This window comes from Syzygium oleosum, unplaced genomic scaffold (genome assembly GCF_021117445.2).
Source record: "Syzygium oleosum isolate NSW1041296 unplaced genomic scaffold, Sole_v2.1 Sole_v2.07, whole genome shotgun sequence".
Taxonomy (NCBI): domain Eukaryota; kingdom Viridiplantae; phylum Streptophyta; class Magnoliopsida; order Myrtales; family Myrtaceae; genus Syzygium; species Syzygium oleosum.
Window position 1 is genome coordinate 8,117,451 of NW_026607491.1, and position 21,339 is coordinate 8,138,789.

At 43.7% G+C, this 21,339-nt stretch overlaps 5 protein-coding genes across 5 annotated transcripts; 1 reads left to right on the plus strand and 4 right to left on the minus strand.

Annotated features, from left to right (window-relative positions):
- Nucleotides 1-117: 117 nt before the first annotated feature.
- Nucleotides 118-1,033, minus strand: LOC115673680 (probable CCR4-associated factor 1 homolog 11). Its single transcript, XM_030595928.2, has one exon. The coding sequence runs from the start codon at nt 1,006-1,008 to the stop codon at nt 196-198; it is 813 nt and encodes a 270-aa protein (XP_030451788.1). The 5' UTR covers nt 1,009-1,033; the 3' UTR covers nt 118-195.
- A 3,149-nt stretch (nt 1,034-4,182) lies between these two features.
- On the minus strand, nt 4,183-4,563 carry LOC115678580 (protein GL2-INTERACTING REPRESSOR 1). Its single transcript, XM_030601976.1, has one exon. The coding sequence runs from the start codon at nt 4,561-4,563 to the stop codon at nt 4,183-4,185; it is 381 nt and encodes a 126-aa protein (XP_030457836.1).
- Nucleotides 4,564-7,379: 2,816 nt separating this feature from the next.
- LOC115676727 (uncharacterized) lies at nt 7,380-10,291 on the minus strand. The gene is made up of 3 exons (XM_056313189.1): nt 10,138-10,291; nt 9,214-9,393; nt 7,380-7,892 (listed from the first exon to the last, which is right to left on the minus strand). The coding sequence occupies exons 2-3, from the start codon at nt 9,370-9,372 to the stop codon at nt 7,728-7,730; spliced, it is 324 nt and encodes a 107-aa protein (XP_056169164.1). The 5' UTR covers nt 9,373-9,393; nt 10,138-10,291; the 3' UTR covers nt 7,380-7,727.
- A 1,316-nt stretch (nt 10,292-11,607) lies between these two features.
- Nucleotides 11,608-15,113, minus strand: LOC115676716 (NAC domain-containing protein 60-like). The gene is made up of 4 exons (XM_056313188.1): nt 14,646-15,113; nt 13,010-13,263; nt 12,501-12,791; nt 11,608-12,391 (listed from the first exon to the last, which is right to left on the minus strand). Exons 1-4 carry the CDS (start codon nt 14,836-14,838, stop codon nt 11,792-11,794), a joined length of 1,338 nt encoding a protein of 445 aa, XP_056169163.1. The 5' UTR covers nt 14,839-15,113; the 3' UTR covers nt 11,608-11,791.
- A 2,523-nt stretch (nt 15,114-17,636) lies between these two features.
- LOC115673220 (bifunctional nitrilase/nitrile hydratase NIT4B-like) lies at nt 17,637-20,043 on the plus strand. The gene is made up of 5 exons (XM_030595323.2): nt 17,637-17,839; nt 17,923-18,090; nt 18,725-19,018; nt 19,170-19,451; nt 19,590-20,043. Exons 1-5 carry the CDS (start codon nt 17,689-17,691, stop codon nt 19,730-19,732), a joined length of 1,038 nt encoding a protein of 345 aa, XP_030451183.1. The 5' UTR covers nt 17,637-17,688; the 3' UTR covers nt 19,733-20,043.
- Nucleotides 20,044-21,339: the final 1,296 nt, after the last annotated feature.

Consider the following 21,339-nt stretch of genomic DNA (forward strand, 5'->3'; position numbering starts at 1 on the left):
GTGATCGATTGGATAATCGTATGCATTCGGTGTTTTGATTGAATTCAGACGGAATTGATCGACCGACAGGTATCAATCTTGATTCGATTCCGGGTGCAAATTTGAGAACAGCGGCAATAAAGCTAACCCAACGATATTCACAAAACGTGCCAACAAATTTTGATACACTTCAAAAGAATGAATTGAATTTGGATCCTAATAGACCTCTAGGCCATACAACACGCCGGCGTGCTTCTCCGGCCCGTCGCTGGCGAAGTAGACGTCCCTAATCTTCCGAAACGCTTGCCACGTGAGGAGGCTGTCCGAGCCGGCCTGGTGGCACTTCCCGACCGCCCGGTCCAAGTCGAGCGCGGCGGCGACCCGGTCCAGCCCGCCGTGCAGGCTGTGGCAGAACCGCATCAGGTGCTTCACGTCGTAGACCCGGTCCCCGAAGAACACCCGCACGACGGCGAGGAAGTCCGCGAGGTCGCCGGGTAGGTCGCGGTGCGTGAGGGCCTTGACGAGGTAGCCGAAGTCGTAGGCGCTGTGGAAGGTGACCCAGCTGACGGCGTCGTCGCTGCAGACGAGGCCGGAGGACATGAGGAGCTCGGCGAAGCGGGCGGAGTCGCAGCCCTCGGCGCGGTTGCGGTCGAAGTCGACGCCCTGGCGGCGGAGGAGCTCGATGGAGTCGGGGGCGTGGGGGTGGAGGGCGGGGTCGAAGTCGCGGAAGTTGAACTCCCAGATGAAGCCCGGGAGGTTGCCGAGGGAGTCGGAGAGGGTGAGGCCGACCTGGATGAGGGCGAGGGCGTCGACGTTGGACTTGAGGAGGCGGTAGTGGTCGGAGGGGGAGGGGCGGCGGTCGGGGGCTGGGGGGAGGCGGAAGACGAGGCCGGGGAACTCGGTGTCCATGGAGGCGAAGGGGAAGCGGTCGATGAGGTCGCGGATGAGGGCGAACTCGGCGTCGAGGTTCCAGGACCAGACCTGGCGGACGGCGACGGAGGAGGGGGCGCGCTCGCCGGCGATCGTCATGGATGGGGGGAAGTGGGGAGTCGGAGATGATGATGAGAAGGAGGAGATGATGAGGAGGAGGAGATGGGGGGGAGGCGGGGGTTATATAATAACGGGAGGGAGGAAGGTGGGTGGGAAAGAGAGGGGGATGAACGAACGTGGAGGTGAGGTGACAGTACAGAGTACAGTTCAAAGTTCAGTGGGAGAGGGGAGGGGGAGAAGAAGGAGGGAGGAGTCTTCGCCGTTACTGTCCAAAGTTCAACGCGCCTTGGCCTTTTGACTGGACCCCACTCTTGTAATTTTATTGGGGCATTTTCTTTTTAAAAAAAAATTTTAAAAAACGTTTCTCTTTCCTAATTTTCTATATTTTATAAAAAGGAAATATTTATATATGTATGTATATATACGGAGGAAGAAAGCAGGGGAGGAGTTAGGGGGAGACCGGGTCTTTCGTTTGACTTTTCTGGCTGGCCCGGAGGGATTGAGCGCAGGGCAGAAACGGAAAAGGACATGCAACTATTGTTTTTGTTTTGTTTGCCTTTTTTTTTTTAAATTAAATTTAATTTTTTTTTGGGGTAACGTCGGACGGAGGCTGTCATCACCCCCACGATGATGCGGGGCTCGAATCACATCCGGAAAATGTGAATTGCATTCTCAATGCTCTTAAATTAATACTACTGCTCATTGACCGACCGAACTCGGACCGCCTTCGCTGCTGCAACAATAAGCTAGGGATGAGCGTGATTTTAGGGTAGAACCTGGAATCTGATAACTGAATCAGTGGAAATCTATCAGTTCTAAGTTTCGGAGTATGCAAGGTAGGTTTTAGATTCCAAAAATTGGAGTATCTGTTTCGACGGGTAGGTTTTAAGTTATAAGTAGGTGGAACCTGGAATCTGTAACCTGAAACCTAAAATAAGTTTTTGTTTTTTTCTTGGTCTATATCTTCGTGCGATCCTGCAGTATTTCATGGCTTTCGATGATGAGTGTATAATCTGGAACCACTAGTCTGAGCTTCCATTTTATGATTGAGACTTTTATTTTGTTAATATTTTCATATTCTTCATGTGTTTAATTATAAGTTGTGGTCAGTAAATAATAGCGGTAAGTGGTGATCAATAAAGGTGTCAATTAATAATATAGGTGGAACACACCTTGAAACCGACCCTGAAATCTATGACATGATAGGTTTCAGGTTCCAAAAAATAAGGAATCTGTTTCAACGGATAGGTTTCAGGTTTCAATTGGAACCTGTACGGAACTTGGAACCGCTCGCCCTTACAATAAACCCCACCCCCCAAATAACGAAAAAAAGAAAGAAAGATTGAATTTGATCTTTCACATATCCAGACAGATAGATCACACGGCATGTCAGCATGATGAGCGCTTACCCCCATTATATATGCCAATTTCTGTTTGATTGCACTCAATCAAGCACTCGTTCTTTCCAAATGATCACAGCAAGAAAACCGGTCTACTCAAGACATCCTAGAATTTCGGCAACAAAGATTCTCATCGACACGGCTCCGTTACGAAAAAAGATCCTGGCGCTGGCTTGTGGGTGATAAAAGTATGAGTTTCGTCGCCGTGGATAATGGCGGACAAACCACATTTCATTGCCATAGATTACCAACGGCGACGAAATCAACTTCCATATCTATCGATCGCCCTATAGCGACAGAACTATTGTCGCCACGTTTTTTTTTTACTATCACCTTCGACTATTTTTTATTTTTATTTTTGATTTTAGCAATTTATTTTGCTAATTTAAATTGCTCGTAAAATCTAATGATGAAACACCTGAAGACGTGTAAACCATCTCATTAATATACACTAATATAGAATCTACATGATTTCAGAGCACATCCCCTTCATGCTCATCTTCTTCTCCGAGCTGCTGCTCTCCGGTCGAACTCCGGCGCATGTCCGGCCGACGAGCATGGCAAGTCCGGAGAACCCATGATTTCAGAGCGCACGCCCAGCCGACGACGAGCATGGCAAATAGATCTGATCATGTGCCCAGCGGCGGCGCACGGCCACGCCTAGATCAACCAGGGGTCAATTGGGTGGGTTGGCCTGAATAAGGATACGTAGTTTGAAGCCCGGTCGAGCCCTTTGCTGACGCTTGATTAGGCCCGAGTACTCGTACAAAAACTTTTTGGTGATGTGCGCCAGGCTTTAGATAAACAGTATTAGGCATGACATTAGGGACCGGTCTGTCCAAGGCCCATGCAAGGATATCCCTTTGATTAGTAGATCGTAGAACGTGTGTTCACATCAATTCGACTATCTCCACGACCCACCGGGCACCAGGCAAAAACAACGCTTTTGATGGATTTCCAAACGTGCACGCCACTGCAGATCCAAATCGGCCCTCTAATCAATGCTCATTATGGCTCGTGACGAGACCGATGCCTAACATTTCTGTGACCCGCGGCTCGTTTCGGGCCGCTCCGGTCATCGTTGCGGCCGACCACGCGCGAAAGCGATTGCATCGATCGGCTCTTATATTCACCGATACGTGCCTGCAATTGGGGGAGTCGTCCCGCATTAAGACGTACCAATCTTTTAGTTAAGAAAGATAAGTATGGACGTGTCAAGATCGATCCACACAAGGTGGGCATGCATTTAATGCTGGCTTTGGTTGAGCACATCGTTTTCGTTCTCGGGGTAGAGCGTTAGCTCAACCACCGTTGGCTTTTGCATTGATTTTGAGCCGATGCATATGAATGAGCTACTACTGCCTAAGTGCCTACGACCCTTAATTGCGACAGCTTCTATCTCAAAGATTAATCACATTTGACTAAGTAATTGATCAATTACGTTGCAGCATACCTAATTCTACGTACTGAAAGATCATTCGACTGGACTTTACAACAAGTTTATTGTGCTACGAACGTGTGTAGGTTTCCCCGCTATTTTGTAATAATTTATTTGAGGGGTCTGCGGAATTCCATTAACCAAATAATTTACATAACTCATGGTCAATCTTTTCTAGCCGGGCAATCAAAGTCAAACTGCTTCACAAAAGAAGAAAGATCGAAACAAGACACGCATGCAAAGCGAAGTAGATCATCGAACCGTATCACTATGTCAAGGACCGATACTACATGAATCGTTGGGCGACTGCTGCCGTTGTGTAAAGGCCCTACGTAGAAAAGAGCAAGTCTTTGTAGGGTTTTTCGAGCTCGAGCTTCAGATCCTGTTCTTCTTCTTGGTAGAGCGGTTGTCTCCGTTGACGAAGTCGAGCAGGACGGAGCTCTTGCACCTCGGGCACTTGGGGTCGACCTCGGACAGCATCACGTACATGAGGCACCGAGGGCAGCCCACGACCACCATCGAAGTGGCGGCTTGAGGCCGAGGATCGTTGCCCCGGTACCTTATGGCGCTGCTGTTGTTCTCTTCGAGCCCGGTTGACGAGGAGGAGAAGCATGAGCTTTCGCATGAAGAAAGTGATGATGTCGAAGAGTTTGGCGATTCCTTTGTTTGGAGATGGTAATGGCCGTCATCGGCTCTTGGCGGTGACAAGTTCAGCTTCAGCTCTAGCTTGGGGCTCTTTGCTCTTCCACCGCTCATCTTGGAAGCTGAAGCTAACTTTTCTCTCAGCAATATTTCCCTCCTTAGAGTTCACCTTAACAGGGAAAAAAGGAAATACTAAGAAAATATTCTATGCATATAGGAGAAAACAAAAGCTATTCCATAGTCAATACCGCTCACGAAACTTGTTATGTGAATTCGAAAACTTAAAAAAAAACAAAAGAGAGAGAAAGAGATGCTACACCCTGCACTTACGATATTTCAATTAACGTTATTCGGATAAACAGTAATCAGATAATTCACGAAACGTCGGGATTGATTCTTACCTTGAGTTGAAGAACTAGTTCTTCCCAAGAGAACGCTATCTGGGATTAAGACCAGAGAAGAAAGGGACTTGGAATTTGCTGATCATATACCAATGTTGAAGTTGTCAAAGAGATTCGTAACGCAATTTATAATGCCTTTGCATAGAGAGAGAGAGAGAGAGAGAGAGAGAGAGAGAGAGAGAGAGAGGTTCTTCTATAGCCTATTAATTGTGGGTAGGAAAGGAGGGTATTAGAAATTAGGGCAAGAAAGAGAGAAGGTGGTATTGAGATGAAAATCAATTGAGAGGACACATGATGGGTGGAAGAGAACCGAGAAACGCAAAAGGAGGCTGCAAAATGTTCTTGATGTGGAAAGAAAAGTTGCTGGGATCGACTCATTGCCTTCATTCATTGATGGGAGAGAGAGTTGGTATGTTCATGTCCATCACAATTTAGTTAACCTCACAGCTATTTTAAGAAATCTCAAGGCATTCAAAGCTTCACGGTTCCTGTTTAGATGGAAAGCTATATTCCATAGTCTTGCCCCCATGAGAAATAGATTGATAGGCCGGTCGATGCCAAGCTTTTCAATTGAATGTGTGCGTGATTTTGTGGGGTTAATCGGATGAGATAGAATCATAGAGGGTGGTGTTTCTATTGGCTAGTGAGCTAAGTGAACGCATATGCTCGAATGACACCGTCGATGTTCGGAAAGTTTCACGCGGGCGATGTTTATCAAGTGACCTGTGCGCGCGGTAGCTCTACCTATCATTAAAGTTAATCAAAGCTAGTAGACTAAGATTAAGGCTGCGTGTGCGTTCATTAAATGTTTGCTAAAGTTACCCTCGAAATCCCTTTTCTCATAGGCGCCACATGGTTGACGAGCGCGGTTAAGAAGTTCTCGAAGATTGCCGCGTAGACCTTTAATGTAACAGCCACGGTCATTGCTACCGAAAGTGTCGTGGGTACTCGATTCACAGCCACGATCCTGTAGCGCCGCGCGAGGCTAATTAGTTTCGGAAGTGCGTGTTGCCGGAGAAGTGATCGGACAGGGCAAAGTCATCAATGAAATGGCAAGAAACAGAGGTGGCCATAAAGGTATATCATGCGGAAGTTCGATTTCATGTAGTTGTGATTTATGATTCAGCATCAGGCCAGCGGAGTTCAACTGCTCCATTAAAGCTCCACGAAAGGAGGGAAAGGGAGAGATCGTTTTGAGTACTGAGAAATGTTGCTGCTATCGTCCTGCTTCAACAATGAAAGAAGCAAATGGGACTGGGAAAGATGCAGAGCCAATGACGTCAAGTCGACCGAGGGCTTACGTCATCATCTGGGTCGAAGTCGAGCCCCAAGAAGGACCTGATTCTGTCGTGTATACCTGTTGATGTTCGAAACATCATGGTCCATGCGAGTTGGAGACTCTGTAAACGTGAAGTTCACACTTGTGTTTGTTCAAAAATGGAGTGTAGCTAGTTATGACGATTAGAAAGACTATCCAACCAAAGCTGGTGAAACAGAGTTAGAACGGAGAAATTCACATTTGAAGACAAGATGCAGCAGTATTCGTTACCCCAACATGGAGCCATAGGACCCAATGATGGACCTAAGGATGACGGCGAGATCCACCGCCCCTCGGCTGTTAGTTGTGCGACGAGGTGTTTTCTAATGTCATGCTGCAATATGTTCAACTCCGTGTGATTTCTTTTTGTTCCGTCACCGAGCTAACGTTCCCCAAAGCTATCATCTCACCCCCCCTTACTCCGAGCTTTGCCGTCGGTCACCAGACGCCGTAACACCGTATCCAGATAGTCATTGCTCTATCCGCATGGAATGGAACTAATAACAATGTATAAATGCTAGAGAAGCTGACTGAACATGGTTGCCCGGGTGGCCGTGAGATAGAGGTCATTTATAAAGGTGGCCGAACAATTAGGTGATGTTCAGAGCGGAATTAATGAAACAACATCACCATCACCTTCTTCTTCTTCTTTCTTCTTCTTCACCACCTCCTCCCTTCGAGACACGAGATGTCCGGGCGGGACTGTCAGAGACTTCAACGCATGTTATAACCAAAATGAATCCTCAAGAAGGAAGAGAAGTTAGGAGAGATGGGTGACACATTAACTACGGGGCTCCAAATCAATTAAAGTAATGGTGCCGTGTACTCTAGTAGTTAAGCTGACGGAGTTCAATAGCGTCCCCAGAGAGTATGTTCTTCTTGAGAATACATGGACGGGGACAGATGAGAGTGATCGAATGTCTCCGCCACATACCGGTCGATTGTGGCGGAAATGGCAAGTGGTTCTAGTATCTAAGAACTTTCAAAGAAAGGAAATGGAGGCCTAATCCATATATTGAATGATGGTGATGCTAGAGCAATGAAAGGGGCTCCGATTTGATCGGATTTGGGAAGACAGACTAAATTGCCGATGCTTTCATGGTGAAATTTTCAAGCTATCCCGAATGTTCGGTCGTATTAATTGCTATTTTCTGCCTAATGTATTCATTAAATACGATTAAAGATGGATCTAGCTAGATATAGATAGGTGCTCCACATAAATGCTTACGTATCTCAATCAATTGAGAATGTATCTAATGTTTTCATGCATAACCTTTCCATCATCAACTACTCTTCTTCCTGTGCTAAACTGCTAATCTAAAGAATCGCCAAAGCATTCCAGTTTGACAACTACGATTGTTCGAAGCTTCTATTTTTACAATACCAATTACATTGGCCGCAAAGCGGGACTCTGGTGAAGATTAAGAAGATCATTATTGCTTGCTTTGCTTGAGGTTCTCAGGGAAACTTATCCTGTGAAGAGTAATCAGCTTAAGTTGGAAGGATTAGCAAATAACCAAGAGCTTTTCCTAACAATTCGAAGACATGGAAGTTCTCACCTAATCCTCTAGAACCTGCTTTTGTTCGAGCTCAATAAAATGCTCGGGTAGAGAGGTCGTGGTGCTATTTCTTGTCTTACTGCTCCTACATTGCGACAGCTGCTCCTTAAGGTTCCGGACAAGTTCGTACAGTTTCTGGATGCGTTGCTCTTGCGATATGATGATCTGCAAAAGTTGATGATAACTACGATTACAAAATAAAGCAAGGACAAGAAGATATCTCTAACTCAGCAGCAAAGTTGCAAATTGATGTCCAGATGACACGAAAGTGCAATGAAGATGCGATAGAACAATCTCATTTGATAGAACAAACCCCCCAGGCCGCAAACACCCAAAAAAAAAAAAAATTCAACTGCTTGCAGAGGCCAAATAGCAATTTAATTTAGGACTAAATGAGTTTCTATGCTAGATAACAGGAGTGGAAAAGAAAAGAGCTTTGAGCAGTCGAAATTTGGCAATTGGTGAAATGTGGGAAAGACTGAGTTAAGCTTGGAGAAGTTTCTTCTTGTCAGATAAATCTCGCTATTTTGAATCTGTCAAAGGGAGAAGAGATCTTTCCCAACTACAAACTGGTTGGTTTTTCTTCAGGAAAATCAGCTTCACCAAAAAGTTTGCCAACAGATTCAAAGAGGCTGACTTTCTGGCAAGCATCCACGGTTGAGGAAAAGTCCATGTTCCGCCTATAACGATTCTTCCGAGTAGAATTCCTTCTGTTATCTTCAAACAAACTATTCAAAATTACACTTAATCCCTACATTTCAATGACACTTTCTTTCCAAACCAGCCATTACAATTGAGGCTGTACTGTCCGTGGCCAAAGCATCCACATGAAATAAACAGAAGATGCAATTTTTAGGGCACATCTGACATGGAAATAACCAAATTCTGAGGTGCAAAGGAAGACATGATTTAGTTGGTTTGGTCATTTGCAAGTACGGGGCCAGATACACAAGTTATGAGCATTTGATCCAAGAACAGTCCAGGCTACAAAAGACTGACTAGCAAAAGAGTGGAAAGAAAGAAGGACATCTGCCTGAAGCTGAGAAGAGAGAGACTATAAGAAGATAATGTTAAGTATCCACTTGACTTGCAACTTTGCCATTCAAAGAGCAAGATGGTGCATCAATATCAATAAAACAGACACCGCACGGATTCTATAAAGTGAAGTAGAACCCTCTTAAAAGAAATACAGAACAACATAAATCACTGGTACAGAGAATGATGAGCATTACGCTGCCATACTTTAATGGCCACTGAAACTAACCATGGGGGAACATTACATACTGATTAAGACAGTACAACAGGCAGCAAAAGGAAAACCAAATGAAAGGCAGAGCAAACAAAGCTCAAATTATCGGCATGACTGAGAGGCTTCGATTAAGCATGGCTCCATTCCGAGCAGATAGAATCGACTCAGAAACAAACAGTAGATGCAGGGAAAAGACTCAGCGGCAATATATTGAACAGGAATAAGGGAAACAACCACCTTCTCTTTTACGGCTTCTCGCCTCACTGAAACTCGCGATTGCTTCTGGGCAATGCTCAGAGTATTTTCAAGGTCAGTCACAAGGGGTTGCTTCCACTCAAACTGGGAAGTGATGATGAGGACTAGCAACAGAAAGGCAAGTAACAAGGGACGGGGCATCGTCGCAAAGTTTCACGAAACCTGCAAATTAAATTTTTAACTAGAATATTAAGTGTCGCGAACTTGAATACGTTCAAGAATACACATGGCAATAGCAACTTCAAAAATAAAAAAAACCAGGATCTTCCCAAACTTTCGCCAGTAGAATATCAGAATTAATCAAGGACAGAAAAACAGAGAAAACACCAAAAGCGAGTCCTTGTTCTACAAAATGAAAATCAATCAAGATCGTTATACAAAGGTACTCCTTAATGCAACCAACAGGTCAACCAAACACAATGCAAGCCAAAAACCCAGCTCGAATGAACAAAACCCATGTTTCTTTTGTCACGAGAAACGCACAAAGTTCAACAGAAGGATGCTAATGTTTCCAATGCAACCAAAAAATCAAGATTGAGCAACTAGACCCTTCTGTTCCTTCCTGATTTTTAACTTCCCCAAGATAAAAGCCAAGCAAATAAAAACTGATATCGAAGGCAATTGCACCATGTACGGGACAAAGAAGCACAAATCGACAGGAAAAAAAAGAAGAAAGAAAAACAGGTAAAAAGAAGGAAACCCCCGAAAGCCGTTCACGGGGACAGCAAAGAAATTGAGCAGGAATCGACTTCCACGGTCACCAACAACTCACCTCGTCAATTCGAGCCAACGAAAGAAAGCGCTGATCTCGATGCAACACGGCACGGCAAACAACGCAAGCGAAAGGGATTGGGGAGAGAGAGAAAAAAAAAAAGACGAACTGGGTCGGAGCAAAGATTGGTCTACCACCAGAGTCGACGCGGCGTTCTGCAGAAGGAAGGAGCGCGAGTTCGTTCATGATCGACCGCGCAGCATCGCGAGGCTCGAGCCACTTCAAGCCTCTCTCCACCGACACATGCTGACTTCTTCCTCCTCCTCCTCCAGCCTTTTCGTTGCTTCTCGTGCGGTGCAGCTCGGATGAGAAAGCGGGTCGGGTCATTGGATATCGAATTTTTTTTTTTTCAATGCTAGATAAATGTGGAGATAAAATGAATTATAACTTACAATTCATAAAGTCAAAGAGAAATTTTAATTTAAGGTTTTTTTTTTGGGTTCACTTTTTAAGCAATTTATTTGGGTTTTTTTTTTTAACTTTTAGCATTTATCCGATCCTTGTCCAGATTCGCTTAACACTGAAGATATACCTAGTTGGTCTGATCCGATTCGGAAACCCAACAGAACCGAAGAACCGACCTAGTTGGTCCGGTTCCAGGCCGCTTCGCGTTCCCAAAATTGAAAATGAACTCTGTTTCGTCGGTCTTATTCAGACCGCTTTATTAATATTTGAGCATTCGTATCATTTTGCTTTTCAATGTGTCTCGCAATCTCCAATTGTCTTCTCGAACAAGTATCGGACAAAAAAAAAAATTCATGGCACGATTGAATACGCACGCCTCGCTTTGTCAAAATGCGAAGAAAAAATGTTATTTCTCATGCTAGTAGTATAGAGTTTATAATTTTTTTCAGTTTAATTTTTTTTACTCCGGTCTAGCAATTAATTGTTACTTTGATAAATGCACTTACATCAAGAATCAAATAATTTGTCGTTAAATAAGAAAAAAATGGAACATCATTTTGATTTATATACTTAGATCCACGAACGCTCTTATTAAATGCGCGCGTAAGCACACACACATATGGGCGAATATATATATTTTTCTCTTTTTCTTTTTTCAATTTATATAAATTATTTTGCTATTACAAAAATTAAAATTATATTTAATAATAGAAAGTATGTTGCTCGTAAAAAAAGCCTTTTTTATACAACTTTAATAATTATGTTATTTAAAAAATAAGACAAAAACCCTAAACCATGCCCTAAACCATGCTCACCGTAACATATTTACCTTAAACTTTTTTCATTGACATCAAACATCAATCTGTGTGACACATTTACCCTCCGTTAGAGTTATATCAATAAGATTCGTTAAAAATATGCCTACGTGTGTGGACGCTGGAAAGTAAACTCTGTCGACGTGGCGCCTACACGACTTAAGTAAAATAAAAATGACGCCGTTTTACCTGAAAAATCGGAACCTTGAGGACGGACAGTAAATGTATCACATAAGTACAAATTTGAGGTTTCTAATGTTACAAAAATAATTTAGGGTAAATGTATCACGGTGAGCATAGTTTTGGATTTGCGTCCCGGTGGAATGGTTTAAATTTCTTTGTGACTTTTTTCCCTAAAAAAGTATTTGCTACTCTCTACAAGGGTAATAAAACCAGTTACTATATATGCTTTGCCATGGACATTCAATGATCATAAGGACGTCCACTGACCAACCTTTTGCTGTACATGAACACTCCTTCGAGACACCAACTGATCCATCCCGCATCATTTCCATCTCGCACGACATCAGCGATCGAAACGCACCAAACCAACGTTTACTTCCATAAGTTACCGTAAAACAGCGAAGTCCCGCGCGATCGGCTTCGCTCTCGGGTACCCTCCTAGCAGGAACACCAGCAACCCCGCGATAATCGCAATCGCTAGGACCGCGGACGAAAACCGGCGACCGAATGTTTTCCCGGCAACAATGGTCGTGAGCAAGCACGTCGGCGGTTGCTCGTCGCTTGGTTTTTGGCCCTTGCCGGCAGAGTGTTCCCCCTTCAGCTCTAATCCCTCCAGTGCTGACGCTATCGATTGTTCCGGCACTCTGGGGTTGAATCTTCGGCTTGGCTCGGTCGGGAAGTTTAGGACTTGCGACAGGGATGCTTCGATCGGCTCTTGAGATCTCCTCTCGGCCTCCAGTTGACGGGACTCCATAGGCAGGGCGGGGGGCACTGTGGAATCCGCGGAGTAGTCTAGTTTGATTATGTCGTCTTCCAGTATGTCCGCAAAGAAATCTTCTTCGTCACCAGGAGTCCTCCTCTCGGCCTCCAGTTGACGGGACTCCATAGGCAGGGCGGGGGGCACTGTGGAATCCGCGGAGTCGTCTAGTTTGATTATGTCGTCTTTCAGTATGTCCGCAAAGAAATCTTCTTCGTCGCCAGTGTCCTGAAATTTCATAATCGGATAACTCCATATCATACTGGGTGAAAAACAAAGGCCCCAGCGATCGAAAACGTTGGCACTCAAAAAGACTGGAATTGAATCCACAACTAACCTTCTGGCGGACGGAAGATTCCGTCATCGTCACTTCGTTCGGTAAGTTTTGGTTGGATTCGGATGCCGAGTCCATCTGCTCGACAGAATCAGAGTCGTAACTGCTCGGGCACCTTCTTGCGAAGCCTTCCGCGGCTTCAGACAGAGTTGTCCCATCAATGCCGCCCTCGGACATACCATGGTTTCTATTATCTACAGAAGACAGCTCTATCTGACTCGAAGAAGCCTGATTCGAGCCGTCGTTAATCCGGAACTCGGTATTCCTGCGAAGCCGGCAGATGACTGGAGAATCCTAGAAATTCACAGTAACATGACCATAGGATACTTGGTCAACTAGCGGTTTTAATCATCCCGATCTTGAGAAGTTTGCTGCTACAACATAGCATATAGCTATTCTTGAAAACATAACAAGATATTTGCTCAAGAACTAGAAAGTTATCAAAGAGGCCATTCGATCGATGAGCATATACAACGTCAAAGTTCACTCTGTCGAATTTAAACTAATATTACCTGCGACTTCCCATCCATACAGTACTCGTGCATAATCCATTCCGTCCTTTCACCTTTCGGCGCACGGCCCAGATGGAAAACAAGAGTCCTTTTAGTACCAATCACTCTGGAACCGGCCTTGACATTCCGCTCCTTGCCGGTGGCCTTCCAGTACCCACGTTCGGTCGCTCGCCTACTTTGCGTGCCGTGTGGGTATTTCCTTCCGCGAGCATTGAAGAAGAACCACTCGTTTTCCGATCGGATAATGGATTTTGCTGGTTAATAGTAACTTGGCACTCATCAGTCATATATAAAACAGAGCATTCGTTTTGAGAATCGGACAAGCATACTTCCATTTCCGATATGCCTTGCCAAAGGAACAGAACATACATAATATCCGAGTATGCCTAAAATTGAACTCCTGCGAAGATGAACCGAGACAATATTTGAGGGTAGCTTCCTAATTCCCTGCTACACTGACGCATTTCATCTTTCCTACGGTAAATATGTAGACTTTGAAAACTTTTTGTTCCCTCATTGCTTACCCCTATATGTTCCTGGAAGATGTCACCAAGATCATGTAAATTACGCACTTCTCTTTAGTCTTTGTAAATAGCATATACAGAGCAAGAAGAAAACCCACCGATCGCTCTCTTATCATTCGACACGACGCTCACAGGAGGAGATTCCTACTTCCAAGTTTCCAACAATAGCGAAACCACATAGGCAAAAGTATCTGTGCACCCCACCATCTATCTGGAAACTCCGTCTCTTCTTACTAAGCCGCGCTCCACAGTCCGTCTTAAAAGTGCACCTACTCTGGATATTGACCATCCTCCCTCTCCACCATCGAACAATATATTCAAAATGTTAAACAAGCCTACTCCTCTGCACGTCTGTAATTCTTGAACATATGCCGTTCTGCCAATTAAGATTACATTGCGAAAGACGGGGGACTAACTGACAATAAAAAGGCGCACAACGTTGTAAATCTTTTGCAGCTATAACATAACTAGAAGAGAGCCAACATGAACTTTTCACAAGAAGATGGAACACAGAGTTCAATATTTATCAGATCCGCAATCGGGGCATCGATGGGTAAAGAATGGGAAGCTCCCTCTTCACCCCACGGCGAAAATTCGCACATGGTTTCTCCGCTCCCGCATTAAAACCTCGACAAAGGTAAATGTCGCATCATGGGTGGTCAAAAATCTTGCGCAACAGTCTAAAGAGACATAAAGCTCCTTCCTTTCCTTGCCGGTTGCTTCACCGGAAAACCGCAGTTTCTTGGCTTCATCAGAGTTAGATTGAAAGGGCTAATACGTTGAGTAATGAACCTGTACATCAGCCTACTCTCTGCTCCTACCTCAAAACGTTGATCGATTCAAACACCGAGAGGAGAAACACAGAACAACATAACGCAATTCTGGCACGACCGGGGGCTCCAGTACATGCTGCCAGGACGATGGTCATCGTGGCATTCCAAAAAAGAGAAGGAAAAAAAAAAAAAAAAAACTCTCCCTAACATCAAGAAGCCATCACTGACGAACACCTAAAAACTTCTTGCAACGTAATGGAAATGCGCAGCACTTGCAGCTAAACGTCTGATCACATCGCAAAATCAGTCAAAAGATGTTCAAATCAGGACCGGACCAACCTGGCAAGTCCCAGGGCTCGTGGCGGCAAATCTCGACCTCGGAGATAACCTCGACGCTCTCCTCGCAGCCGTCGATCTTCTTCTTGAGGTAGTACGAGATGAGCTCCTCGTCGGTCGGCGAGAACCTGAACCCCGGAAACATCGAAGACGCCGCTATCGTCATCTGCGGCTCTCTCGAAGAAGGCCCCGCCATCTCCGCCCTCTCTCTCTCTCTCTCCCCCTCCTCCGTTCTTGTTTCAGCAGAAGAAGCCCGAAAAGGGTCCCTTCTTTTATGGCTCGTTCGACCATGACGTAAGGAATGCGTGAGCCCCGCGCTTGTCTTCCTGCGTTCCTTTAACTTGTGGAGAAGGTAACAGAATCAGAATCTGAAAGAAGCAGCAGGCTCGAGAGGAAGGAAGGAAGGAAGGAAGGAACTTGGGTTCGTGGTTTCGTCGTTGTCCGTTCTCTGTGGCAATGTCGATCTCCGTGCTCCGTGCGCGCGCTTTGCTTGTGCGTGTAGTGGTGGTGTTCTGCGTCCGTGTGCCCTCCTCGATCGGCGTGAGAACGTCACGTCGAGACGAGCCCCGCCGAAAAGGAGTTCCCGGTCGTACGTGGCATGCAGAGCCCACGTGTTGCAACCGCGATCGTTCCATTTCTTGCTCTCTTGTAATCTCTCCGGCGACAATCCGTTTTTTGCAGCGTCGCCGGCGGACTGAACAGAGCCCGACCGATGTCTGCCTGCGGCACGATGACCGCAGCACGACGAATCAGAGTCAAATTGCAGGTAGGACTTACAATGAATTTGTAACTTTGAACAGAACCTGATGTGGATACTAATACAATCTCGAAATACAATCAAATTGATTTGATAAAATAATTTTTTATCCTAATGCTTGCGAGAAAGGTGAAATTCTTGAACAAAAACCCATCAACGGAATGCCACGTACGTAGATGAGAAGATCATGCACAGTTAAATCGGATTAGACTAGTTTCTGCCTGAATTCGAATTCGAATTTTGACTTACGTTAGATTTCCTGATTCCAATATTCATACTTGTTTATAAAAAGCATCCCAATCATATTTTCTTAAGTTTTTAAGCTTCTCCACGCATTCCGATCGTGCATTAGTAATTCATGTTTGTTTTAGGCATTTGGATTTGGAAACACGAGCGCCGCCCCAGGGGATCGTCGTGAGGTGCTCGAGAGCCCAAGCAACTACCACATCACGGCGGTCGTGGGGCTCGGCCGGTGCGATGCTTTCATTATTTGCCGTGACATCACGCGACTGTGGACGAATTCAATTCTCGCTAACTAGTTTATCCGATCATACTTCACGAACCAAACAATCAATAATAAGATAGTATTTTCATATTCAGTGTCATACCCAATCAATTACCAAATAATATCTACGATATGAATGATTCAATCCAATATTAATTATCTTATTCCATCTTATCAAACAATCCGACTAAACGAGCACAGCAGCATGAGCCAATTTGTGCCCTAAGTTTATTTTGCCAACCACTTCTGCATATGTTAATGTTTACCAATTTGGCATCGGCATATCGAACCGGCAAATCGCTTCGACAACTTTTTTTTACCCAAGTATTGATCATAAAACCTTAAGGTTAGGAATTGCAAAGAGTAGACAGAATCCAAGGTTCAACAACTCACGAATCCGAATAAATAGTTTAGGCATTGGAGAGGTATCAACCAACTACCCAATTAAATTCATGAAAATTCAGCCAATACAAAAAAATTATCCTCGCGGACCGCTTGTGAGCGGTTGAGTCAATTACTTTTAATTTCATATATGATTTAAAGAGATTTTAATATTGTAGAGATCAAATTGAACTTGAATTGCTCAACTAATCATTCTTATAATTTACACTCTTTACCATGAGTATCGAGGCTTCATGATGGTCAATTTACTTGCCTAGACATCAAATTCAACTTGAATTGCTCAACTAATCGTAGATTAATAATGCTAGGGATGTTAAAACTGGTTTTTATTAAGTTGATATTTTAAGCCGCAAGACAAAAAAACTCAATTAAATTGTTTAGGCATTGGAGAGGTATCAACCAACTACTCAATTAAATTCATGAAAATTCAGCCAATACAAAAATATTGTCCTCGCGGACCACTTGTGAGCGGTTGAGTCAATTACTTTTAATTTCATATATGATTTAAGGAGATTTTAATATTGTAGAGATCAAATTGAACTTGAATTGCTCAACTAATCGTAGATTAATAATGCTAGGGATGTTAAAATTGGTTTTTATTAAGTTGATATTTTAACCCGCAAGACAAAAAAAATTTATTGGGCAAATACCACAAAAAACCTCATACTACGTTCGGTGTAACACAAATACCTCAAACTTTTTTTGTGTTGTCAAAAACCCTAAATTTGCTCATGGTGACACAAATACTCCCATTTTTTTGTGTCATGAAAAAAATCCAAACTTATGCATGTGTGACATATATACCATAGAAAAAATAGGCATTTTTTATTTTATAAAAAATTGTCACGAATTTCGAGCGTCATAAATTATGGAAAAAAGACATAAAATCGCAAAAAAGAAATTGACGATATCGTTATATGTACCGCGATAAGTTTGCACCGTTGAAAATAGAGTCTGACGCGAGCCCGACAAATTTCCCATCAAAATTTAAAATGTTGCCTATATTTTTATATAAAATTAAGAAAAAATATATATGGATTTATGTATACCATGAAAATTTGAAGTGCTTCGATTTAGGAAAACTAAAAGAAAGGTTGCAAAAAATAATTTAAAGTAATATATATAAAGTAAAAGTCAACGCGAGAAAAGCATAGAGTTTCGCGCCCTCGTTCCTTTGACCGACCGACTGACATGGACGCTTCAGCGACCACCTTCCTTGGAAAATTTCTTACAACTCTCAACAACTCCATGAAGCATTTTCTTCTCCGGAATCATGTGTGTGTATGTATGTGTATATATATATATATATATATGCATGTGATGGCTTCGACCAAGACAAAGTCTCCGTAGCATCAAAACAGAGACATACAAGCACGCCCGCCATGTCTTCTTCTTGCCCCGTTCCCGCTCCCATCAGCAGCGAGATCGACATGGGCGGCGTCGACCCTTCTTCGCCCCCTGCACCCGCCACCACCGTCCGAGCCACCGTCGTTCAGGCGTCCACCGTCTTCTACGACACTCCGGCGACTCTGGGTCTTGATTTCGACCTACAAAAAGTCTCTCTTTTGACGTTCTCGTTTTGCCTTTTGACCGAGTGTCTCTCTTTTTGAGCGCAGATAAGGCGGAGAAGCTGCTGGCAGAAGCAGCAGCACTGGGGTCGCAGCTGATCGTGTTCCCCGAAGCCTTCATCGGTGGGTACCCTCGGGGGTTGAACTTCGCCGACCGCACGGCCAAGGGCAAGGAGAGTTTCCGCAAGTACCACGCGGCGGCCATTGATGTGCCTGGTGAGATCTTCTCTCCGCTTTTTGGGTTCTTTAACCGTTTTTTTGTTCGACGGAATGACCGGACCAGTTCATGGGTTATAATGTTACTTCTGTCTGAGCACCTGTTGGGGCTGATAGTGTTGGTATGCCTCGCCGCAACTTCATCCGTTTTTGACCCGGATCTATATCCATGGATTAGGCACAAGACCACTCTCAGCACCACCAAATGCAAAGGATTCCACGCTTGAGTCACATTCATTGACTTTGGCTCCCTAAGTAGGATGGATCTTCTCGCTAACAAGGGCAAAAAAAAAACAGAAAAGAACTTTTGGCAGTTTACTTGGTTCAGGAGGGAAATTTCATCAGTCACCCGTATAAAAAAATTGTCTGTGATGCATGCTCAAATTGATGGTTAGGACCCAAAGAAGAGAAAAGGTTGAAAATGAGATGGCTTTCTTAGCACTCATCTGTAGAACTAGGAAGCCATCAAGAAGGTCAATAGTCTCATACAGCAGAAGCTCAGTTTTCTCGAGTCCTAAGCTCAACTTTCTGTCGAGTCCCCTTTCTTTGCCCCAAGATCTGGACCTGTTTCGTTTCTGTGATTGTGAATCAAGCGCCTGCTAACAAGTCCACTGAGATGAATTTTCACTCGCAGGACCTGAAGTCGATCGTCTGGCCGCCCTGGCCGGAAAACACAAAGTATACCTGGTGATGGGTGTCATAGAGAGAGACGGGTACACGCTCTACTGCACGGTCATCTTCTTCGACCCTCAAGGCCGATACCTTGGGAAACACCGCAAGCTCATGCCGACCGCTCTGGAGCGTCTTGTTTGGGGTTTCGGAGATGGGTCGACGATCCCTGTTTTCGATACCTCGATCGGTAAGCTAGGCTCCGTCATTTGTTGGGAAAACAAAATGCCGCTGATGAGGACTGCTATGTATGCCAAAGGTAAAATTTCGCATATATTCCCAATAGGGACGAATCCGCAAACTCGCGATTTATTGACGCGTTTAGAGAGTTAATAACGCAGTCGAATAACTTGTAGAATTTTCCATTCTGGTGCTGCGATTAACTTGTGAACTCGTCCTAAATTCTCCAGGCATTCAGATATACTGTGCTCCGACTGCTGATCCTAACACAACCTGGCAGTCATCCATGGTTCACATTGCCCATGAGGGCGGATGCTTCGTGCTTTCGGCCAATCAGTTCTGTCGAAGGAGCGACTACCCTCCTCCGCCCGAATATGTAGTTAGCGGGAATGACGATGATCACTTGCCGGACTCCGTCGTATGTGCCGGTGGCAGCGTCATAGTTTCGCCATTCGGCACGGTCCTTGCTGGACCGAATTATGAAGGAGAGGGTCTCATCACAGCTGAGTTAGGTAATTCAGTTGCTCTGAAGAACTCTACATCCTGACGATATTTCGATTTGTGAATTCGGTGATCTTGGGCTTCCTGGCCACCCCTCTCACAGAAAAGATGTGTGCGCTCACTCCTGCTATTGATCATCTGAAATGCAGATCTTGGAGATATTGCACGGGCCAAGTTCATGTTCGACGTCGTCGGGCATTATTCGAGGCCTGACGTGCTGAGCCTCGTCGTGAAGGACCATCGAGCTAGTCCCGTCACCTTCGCCTCGACGGAGCAAGCCTCCATGCCTTGAGGCGCCAGAGGCCTCTCCCGATTCGCCGCTTCTACTTCATGCCTAGTTAGTACGCTTCACACGGCGATGTCTTCTTCTGGTGGCATTGCCTTGCAACTTCAATTTCTGTGTCGAATAACATGTTCCGTCTGATAAATCCGGTTTGTGTCCGGCCAACGGGAATGGTCGACCGTTTGAGTGGCAGCTGTTGTCTGAAACGAGTCGTCTCGTATGTTCTCTGAGTTGCCCGGCGACCAGTTCGTTATCTGTGCTCTGTATTTCACGAAGTCGTGTATTAAAAATAAACTGGACCATTAATTGAGGCTTCGCGCCAGGGAATGGATTTATGTGCATTTTCACCTTTAAAGATTCGTATATACGAAGTCTAGAAAATTTAACAGAAAGAATTAATTGAAATTCAACCAAAACGAGAGTGATTTAAGCATCTACAACAAATAATAGTATGCTTTTTACAAAATGATAACTGTAAGATCATGATTGTGCGAGAATATAAGAATCTTATTGTAATTATAGAAGAAATATGAAAAATTACTCAATTATTTTTCAGTGGAATTAGCAATTAACTGGCGTAAAGCAAATACCAATCTCCAACTAACAAAGATAAAATGAAAGCGAAAAAAGATCAAAAGTTGGAACTCGATAACTAAAAAGTCCACGTAGATGTATGCGCGATTGTCATTAGCCTTTATTTCCCGAATATTTTTGGCTAATATATTAATGCTTAACCAAATAGCAAAAACTAAAACCTCTAACGAAATGATCGAAACAGAAAATAAAAAAATAAAAAATCAAAGATTTGGAACTTGGGAAACTAAAAGAGAGAAAAGTGTAAAACCAAAATTTAAACATTTAATATTTTTTTATCGTGTAAGATTGAGAGCTATAACTTCGAATGAAATTAAGCGTTAATAGAAATTTTAGAATATATGAAATTTGGATTAAATGTGAAAAAAAGGGAAGATCCAAATATAAATTACAATGAGTTCCCTATATATTGAAAAAATCCATGAACTCTAAAAAAAAAATTAGAAGAAAAAATCCGTAAGTTATTTGGCATATGTTGGCTACTTAGAGTTTCTCTAATGTGATTAGCCACTTAATCATGTGGTTACTGTAAAAGTATGGGTAAATTGCGCAAACAGTCCTTGTACTTTGATGTTTTTACAAAGTGACCTCCTGTACTTTTAATTGATGAGAATATCCCCACAAAAATTCAACCGAGAACCCATTTCTGTAAAATTCGTGTGGATAAAATTTCGAAAAATGGCATTCCATAGCTTCAATATTTTAGGTATATATCAATCTTAGCAGTCACGGTGGCTCCGAAATGTCGCGCCGGAGAAATTTTCTTAAAATCGATTGGGAAGTGAACTACATTCGCTAAATTAAAAATATAAGGGTTATTTAGATAACTCGCCCTAAAAATACAATGGCTGTTCTTGGTTCGGAAAATGTCACAAACAATTCTTGAATTTTGATTCAATGTGTAACGTGATTCCTGAATTATATCATCCCTAAACTTTTAATTTATGTATCAAACTAGTCACTAGACAATATGAAAATATTGAGTGTTGTCCCTAAACTTAAATTAATGAAAATATAATACT

Coding starts and splice junctions, on each gene's coding strand:
- LOC115673680 (XM_030595928.2), bottom strand. CDS start 1,008: ATGACGATCGCCGGCGAGCGCGCCCCCTCCTCCGTCGCCGTCCGCCAG.
- LOC115678580 (XM_030601976.1), bottom strand. CDS start 4,563: ATGAGCGGTGGAAGAGCAAAGAGCCCCAAGCTAGAGCTGAAGCTGAAC.
- LOC115676727 (XM_056313189.1), bottom strand. CDS start 9,372: ATGCCCCGTCCCTTGTTACTTGCCTTTCTGTTGCTAGTCCTCATCATC. Junction 7,893..9,213: donor GAGAAGCCGTAAAAGAGAAG/GTGGTTGTTTCC, acceptor CAACTTTTGCAG/ATCATCATATCGCAAGAGCA.
- LOC115676716 (XM_056313188.1), bottom strand. CDS start 14,838: ATGGCGGGGCCTTCTTCGAGAGAGCCGCAGATGACGATAGCGGCGTCT. Junction 13,264..14,645: donor CGAGCCCTGGGACTTGCCAG/GTTGGTCCGGTC, acceptor ACTATTAACCAG/CAAAATCCATTATCCGATCG. Junction 12,392..12,500: donor AATCTTCCGTCCGCCAGAAG/GTTAGTTGTGGA, acceptor ATGAAATTTCAG/GACACTGGCGACGAAGAAGA.
- LOC115673220 (XM_030595323.2), top strand. CDS start 17,689: ATGTCTTCTTCTTGCCCCGTTCCCGCTCCCATCAGCAGCGAGATCGAC. Junction 17,840..17,922: donor CGACACTCCGGCGACTCTGG/GTCTTGATTTCG, acceptor TTTTGAGCGCAG/ATAAGGCGGAGAAGCTGCTG. Junction 19,452..19,589: donor TCTCATCACAGCTGAGTTAG/GTAATTCAGTTG, acceptor TCTGAAATGCAG/ATCTTGGAGATATTGCACGG.